The sequence below is a fragment of the Alligator sinensis genome, unplaced genomic scaffold (genome assembly GCF_000455745.1).
Source record: "Alligator sinensis unplaced genomic scaffold, ASM45574v1 scaffold1130_1, whole genome shotgun sequence".
In the NCBI taxonomy this organism is placed as follows: domain Eukaryota; kingdom Metazoa; phylum Chordata; order Crocodylia; family Alligatoridae; genus Alligator; species Alligator sinensis.
Window position 1 is genome coordinate 470,914 of NW_005842358.1, and position 7,150 is coordinate 478,063.

General features: G+C 50.8%; 1 protein-coding gene across 3 annotated transcripts in view; it reads right to left on the minus strand.

Annotated features, from left to right (window-relative positions):
• Positions 1–5,995, minus strand: part of CWC22 (CWC22 spliceosome associated protein homolog) — a 66,284-nt gene extending 60,289 nt beyond the window's left edge. The window contains exons 1-2 of one of the 3 annotated variants that reach the window (XM_014522480.2): positions 5,944–5,995; positions 3,031–3,134 (exon numbers count right to left, since the gene is read on the minus strand). In XM_014522480.2, the coding sequence (XP_014377966.1) occupies positions 3,031–3,060 (30 nt within the window). In that variant the 5' untranslated portion in view covers positions 3,061–3,134; positions 5,944–5,995. The other 2 variants (XM_014522479.2, XM_014522481.2) reach the window with 2 other exon arrangements.
• Between the last annotated feature and the right edge of the window lie 1,155 nt (positions 5,996–7,150).

The window sequence follows — 7,150 nt, forward strand, 5'->3', positions numbered from 1 at the left end:
ACCAACCCCCCCCAACCCCCCACACAGATCTAGGGGGCATGTGCCCCCCATGCTTCCCCTAGGGGCTCACCAAGTGGTGGGAGGCATCCCCCCCACCCAGATAAGCCATTCGCAGCTTTGTCCCATGCCCTGCCCCAGCTGTGCAGCACCTGCCACTGTACCTCTCCTCCCTTATCACAGGGCCTCAATCTGCCCCCCCCCCCCCATGCCCCTTCCCTTCCCCTGAACAGACTTACCAGCCAGATGCTGCTCTCTAAGCTGCCGGGCTGCATATCGGCAATCAGATCAGTATTGGCTAATTTGGCTCGTTAATAATAGGGTTACGGTACAGGTAACACATATAGAACTGATACTTATAAGACGCACAGATTTTATAGATTTCTAGGGTCAGAAGGGACCTATTACATCACTGATTCATAGATGTTAGGGTCAGAAAGGATCTCAATAGATCATCGAGTCCAACCCCCTGCATAGGCAGGAAAGAGCGCTGGGTTCAGATGACCCCAGCCAGATGCCTATCCAGCCTTCTCTTAAAGACCCCCAGGGTAGGGGAGAGCACTACCTCCCTTGGCAGCCCATTCCAGACCTTGGCCACTCGAACTGTGAAGAAGTTCTTCCTAATGTCCAGTCTAAATCTGCTCTCTGCTAGCTTATGGCCATTATTTCTTGTGACCCCCAGGGGCGCCTTGGTGAGCAAAACCTCACCAATTCCCTTCTGCATCCCCATGATGAATCTATAGGCAGCCATAAGGTTGCCTCTCAACCTTCTCTTGCAGAGGCTGAAGAGGTCCAGGTGCCCTAGTCTCTCCTCGTAGGGCCTGGCCTGCAAGCCCTTAACCATATGAGTGGCCCTTCTCTGGACCCTCTCCAGGTTATCCACATCCCTCTTGAAGTGCGAGTCTGATCCCCTGGTCTGGGCAGGAACGAGCACTTGAGTCAAGTAACCCCGGCCAGGTGTTTGTTTAATCTCCTTTTGAACACCTCCAAGGTAGGGGAAAGCACCACCTCCCTTGGAAGCCAATTCCATATTTTGGCAGCCCTCCCCATTAAGAATTTCTTCCTGATGTCCAATCTAAATCTACTCTCCTTCAGTTTATGGCCGTTGTTTCTAGTAACCCCGAGGGGCACCCTTGTAAACAGAGTATCCTCTATTCCCTACTGACCCTTACCCCAATGGAGTTTGCAGACAGCCACAAGATCACCTCTCAGCTTTCTCTTGCGGAGGCTGAAGAGATTCAGGTCCCTCAATCTGTCTTCATAGGATCTTACCAGGAGGCCCTCAACCATATGTGTAGCCCTCCTCTGAACCCTTTCCAGGTTATCCACATCCCTCTTGAAGTGCGGCACCCAAAACTGGATGCAGTACTCCAGCTGCGGCCTCACCAATGCCACATAGAGGGGAAGTATCATCTCCCTAGACTGTTCGTGATGCACCTACTAATGCAAGAAAGAGTTTAGCCTTACTTATTATGTCGTCACATTGGCGACTCATGTTCATTTTTGCGTCAACTATGACTCCAAGATTCCCTTACACTGCTGTGCTACTTAGAATGGTACTTCCCAGTCTATAGGTATATTGGTGATTTTTTCTCCCCAGGTGCAGCACTTTGCACTTACCTTTGTTAAATTAATCCTATTCTGGTCTGCCCACTTCCCCAGTCTATCCAAATCCACCTGAATTCAATCCCTACCCTCTAGTGTGTTTACTGTATCCCATAGTTTGGTGCCATCTGCGAATTTGGATAGTATGCTTTCTACACCCTCATCCAAATCACTGCTGAAGATACTGAACAGTACTGGTCCAAGGACAGAGCCTTGGGGGACACCACTGCCCACATCTCTCCAGGTAGAAACTGACCCATCCACCACCACCGTCTGGGTTTGTCCTATAAGCCAGTTTTCCACCCACCTGGACACCTTTTTAAAGTCTAAGTAAATAACATCTACCTCTACTCCTGCATCTAAGCACTTTGTGACCTGGTCATAAGAAGAGACCAGGCTAGTCAGTCAGGATCTGCCTGCTATAAACCCATGCTGGCTGCCCCTTAACATTGTTTTACCCACTGCCCCCCCCACAAATGTGATCCTTTATGATTTTTTCTAAGGTCTTGCCAAGTATAGAGGTGAGGCTAACCGGCCTATAATTACCCGGGTCCTCCTTCCTCCCCTTCTTAAGAACAGGGACCACATTGGCTCTTTTGCAGTCCTCTGGGACCTGTCCTGAGTGCCACGAGCGCTCAAACAGTTGCACCAGTGGTTTTGCTATGACATTGGCCAGTTCCATTAGTACCCTTGGGTGAAGATCATCAGGGCCTGCCAACTTAATTTTGTCCAATTCCTCCAAGTGCCCCTTCACTAGGTCAGCACTGACCATTGGTGGATCGGCATCTCTCTCATGCCAGACTAAAGTTTAATTGTTTATATCCGTGTCCAGGAACACAGATGCAAAGAAAAACGTGAACATTTAAGAGTTTGTTTGGTTATCAACTACAGCATTTATTCTTTCCTTCATGTAAGTCATAATTTTTATTCAAGTTTGGGTATGCTGTATTCATGTTGAGTAGAAAATAGACCCCTACATAATAAATTCACATAAAACCCCCCATGTAGCTGGTAAAATGCAGACAGATTACCTGGGGTTATCAGATGGCAGGCAGGTTATAATGCATACAACCTGTCTGTATTTTACTAGGTATATTCATTAGTTCAACACTCCTCCTCCCCAACCCCAACCTGTCTCTCACCTACTGTCTCCCAATTCCTCAGATCCTCACTGCAACGCATTTGCATGTCCACAGATTTGCATTTCACATATTGGCTTCTATTCTACACAGGAGAGCACACGAACACCAACAGACTCTATCTATTGCCTGAAAAAGGGTGTTTGTACCCAATATCTTGCAAAGAACAATTTTTCCAACTATTTAATTGGTCTAATAAAATATATCACATCTACCCAAAGATCTTCTCTGCCTATGTCCTTAGACCAAATGGCTATAACCAAAAACCCTAAACCTTCAAAATACTTACATTCATTTGTGCCACTCTACTTTTCATCATTTTTGCAGCTTATTTGTCAAGTCCTGACTTTGTACCGAATTCAAAATTTGGGCCTCTTATCAAATATACTTCATCTGCAAAGCACAAAGATAAAACAAGACCTTTAACTAATGAAACAAGCAATTTTTAAGGTTAAACTAGAACTGCAGACATACTATGATTTTTAGAGGTGCACCGATACATCAGTCCCATATCGGATCTGCACTGATATAAGGAAAAATGACAGTGTCGGCAATTGGCTTTTGGCTGATGAGGCTGATAACGTGACCGATAAATGCCCCATGCATGCGTGCTGCTGCAGCGCTGCCAGGAGCACGGTGCGGCAGTGCGAAAAGCAGCTGGGTCTGGCTGGTAAGTCTGTTGTGGTGGAAGAGGGGGGCAGCGTAGAAGCAGTTTGAGGCCCCCACAGCGAGGGAGTGAGAGTGGGGCTGGCACTACGGCAGAGGCTGCACAGCTGGGGCAGGGCGGGGCACGGGATGGAGCCGTGAGCGGCTCATTTGGGGAGTGTGTGGGTGGGCAGCTCTTGTTGCAGCATGCACCCTGGGAGAGCAGAGGGGGCATGTGCTCCCAGTTCTGCATGGGGCAAGGGCAGGCTGCTGCAGTGGGCTGGGGCTGCACAGGACTCTTCCTAGCAGGGGCTGGGCCAGGGTGCAGTTGGGGTAGGCAGTGGTGCTGGGATGGGCTATAGTAAATTTTAGGGTGGCTGCAGCCCCACTAATAGCCCCATGCCCAGTACTGCTGCCCCCAGCACTGACCACAGCCCGGCCCAGCCCCTTGCTGGGAAGAGCTCAACGCAGCCCCAGCTCCAGCCTGCCCTTGCCCCACGCACAGATCCAGGGGCATATGCCCCGCATAACCTGCCAGGGTGTGCAGTGGCAGGAGCCGCTTCCCACCCCCCCACCCCTTCCACCACAACAGACTTACCAACCAGAGGTTGCTTTCCATGCTGCCCAGCTGCATATCAGTAATTGGATCGGCACTGGCCAACATGGCTTGTTAAAAATCGTCTATCGGTCCAAAAAAAATCTAATCGGTGCACCCCTAATGATTTTCTTAACATCTTACAAGAAACATCTCAGCAACATGTGGCCTTATTATGTAAGAAAACTAAAAGTGAACTTAATTCTCAGGGATTTTTAAAATGAGAAAAGCAAGAATTATATCTGTCAAATTCTCTTAAAATAAGACTCATAATCCTGCAACAACATGAAAACATATGTAAGCTTTTCTGAATTAAGTACTTTCTGACTTTAAGAAGCTACAAATAGATGTAGTGCTACAATTAACATTCCATTGTAGAATAACCAAAATGATTAGAAAGATCTCAATTCCACTCCAAAACAAACATATTATTAACTTCCATTCTTTACACTCCCCACAAAGTACAGACAAGTTCTCAGTACAAGGCCCCTTGCTGCAGTTTTTCCATGTTTCTGATTGTATGAGCGAGCAAGTCATTCCCTCAATGTTCTCTCATCAGAGCAATTACATTTTATTCAGTGGTGTCTTGATGTAAAAATCTTTGGCAGCACTGCTGAAAAGTCAATAGCTCAAGATTTTCTCAACTGTTTTTCATTTCAGTATTAGTGTTTTCTGACAACATGAGACAGGTCACAAAAAAAACCATAACTGCTTTAAAAAAAAAAAAAAAAGCTGAGGATGAAAACTGGTGGCTAATCCCAGAGAAAAACCCTTGTCTCCTCCGCCTTCCTCCTCCACTTGTCTTCTCTAGTTTTGGGATTTTTTTTGTACAGGACTGATGCGATTCATCTTTAAGCGAGAGTAACTAATGCTATCAGTCTAACAGCCAGATGGGAACACAAGTGCCATCTTGGGTCAGACCAGCTATATATCCCGTTTCTGACACTAATGATCCACCTGACCAGGAAGGAGGCTCTGGCACAAAGGACCACCAAGGACTATGGGGCTGTTTTCCCGTCTCTGGTCTGTTTACGTCTCCAGGCAGTTTCACTGGACAGTGCCCACTGGCTCCTGGGACTCATGAAAGCCAGTGTCCAGTGTGTTCTGCTTGGTGTCTCCCTCATTGCTCTCATTTTGAACCTCTGACCTTCACTCCCATCTGTTTTGTCTTTTATTTGTCTCCCGAATTCAGTTAGTAGGGGGGCCTATTGGGTGTGTGCTAAGGGGGTGGGGGTGGGGGTGCTAACCACTGCTCTGTGGGCATAACGCCCATGTTCCCGATAGGTCTCAAATAAGCCCATCTCTGGCAGGAATGATTTATCTGACCAGGAAGGAGGCTCTGGCTGGGAGGACCCCCAGGGATTGCAGGGCTGTTTTCCTGTCCCTGATCTGTTCATGCCTCCTGGCAGTTTCACTGGGCAGCGTCCCCATGCTCCTTGGACTTGTTCAAGGGCCAGCAGGCACTGTCTGGTGCGCTCTGCTCAGCGTCCCCCCTCGAGCTCGTTTTAAACCTGTAGCCTCACCACCCACCTGCTTGCTCTTCAGCGGCCCCTCGAAGCAGCAGACACGCCTGGAGCGATTCCCCCTCACCAGCCTCCCGGGCGCAGGGGCTGCTCCAAGTCACAGAGGCTCAGGACTGTCTTAAGGACGTCACTGAGGGAGGCACGAGTCGGGGTCCCGGGGAAGGAGGTAGAGGCGGGAACCTGCCGGGCTCGGGGGGGAGCAGGGGGCAGAGCAGGGCCGGGTGGGGGCCAGGGCCGCAGCCAGGCAGAGCAGAGTGAGGCGGGGCAAAGCAGAGCAGACCAGGCCAGGCCACAGCGGCGGCCCCGGGAACGGGCGCGACCCCCGCTCCCCGGCCCCGACGCCGACGAAACCAGACCCGCGCCCCCACCCCGCGCTGGGAAACTCACCGTCGCCATCGCACCGGAAATAACGTCACTTCCGAGGTGTGACGTCACTAACCTGTACTTCCTGGCGGAGCTCTAGTCTCAGGCCCCGAACCGAAACACGAGAAAACAGAAACGGTAAGAGCCCACCCCGCCCTTCAGCTTACGGCCCAATGGGAGAGGCACGTTCTTACGTTACAACATGGCGGCTCCCTCAGGTTAAGCGGAGGAGGGGCCACTGGAAGGGAACTACATTTCCCAGTATGCAGCGCGCAGGGCCTCGTCCTGGGCTGTGCTCGGCGGGCAGTGCGGGTCGTCTGGGCTGGCTAGTCTGCGCATGCGCTATGCCGCCTGCCCGGGGGCACTATCGGCTCTCCCGGGGGCGGGCCCTGCTTGGCCACGTGCTGCTTCCCGGGAGGAGGCTGGAAGTCTCGCTCCATCATCTATTCCTCCGCTCGCAGGTTCTTCACCTTCCGAGCAGTGGTTACCAGCGGGGTCACCTGGAGCCTCCGAGGGTGCCCAGAGCTTCCCTACTTGGGGATGTGGAAGCGCAGCCCTGTATATCACCCCTTGGACCTTTCCATGTCCTTTCCACTGTATGTATGCAGCTATACATCAGTCCTAGACTGCGCTCTCCCTGCAGTGTTAGCGCGGCCAGGCCTGCAAACATGACCTGCGACAAGCCCAGCGTAAAACCCCTCGTGGCCTGCTCGGGGCTTTCCGGGTTGTGTGTAAAGAGCATAACAATATTGTCATCATCAAAACGGCTTTATTATTTTTCCACAGTCCAAAAGCAAGTGACAATTACGAGCTGGTGCTTTCTGAGCCTGGCTTGAATCTAGCCAGGGCATCCTGAAGTCTAACCAGGCTGAGGACCCCGTTTAGGGTTTGTTCATCCAGAGGAGTCAACCGCACAGCATTTCTCAACCCACGGGTGGCAAGAATATATGAAAGGGGCATGGACGAACTTTAAAAATGGATTCTCATTCACAGGTGGAAAACGGGAAACAGTAGCTTTTCCCTTACAGGCTGCCAGAGCTCCAGCCTGCAAGGGGCTGCTTGGGGCCCCCCATGCCCCACACACTGGGGGTGGGGGAACATCAGGTTGGGAGTGAGGGGCACTGGGTCAGGACTGGCCATCAATATTTACAAATGGGTCCTGGTACAAAGAAGTTGAGAACCACCGAACAGGATAACTCCTGCTTTCGCATCACCACCAGGGCGATGCTGTAATAGCCATTCCAGGCTAGCTCCCTGGAGAGGGATGCTTTAGTCTGAGATGA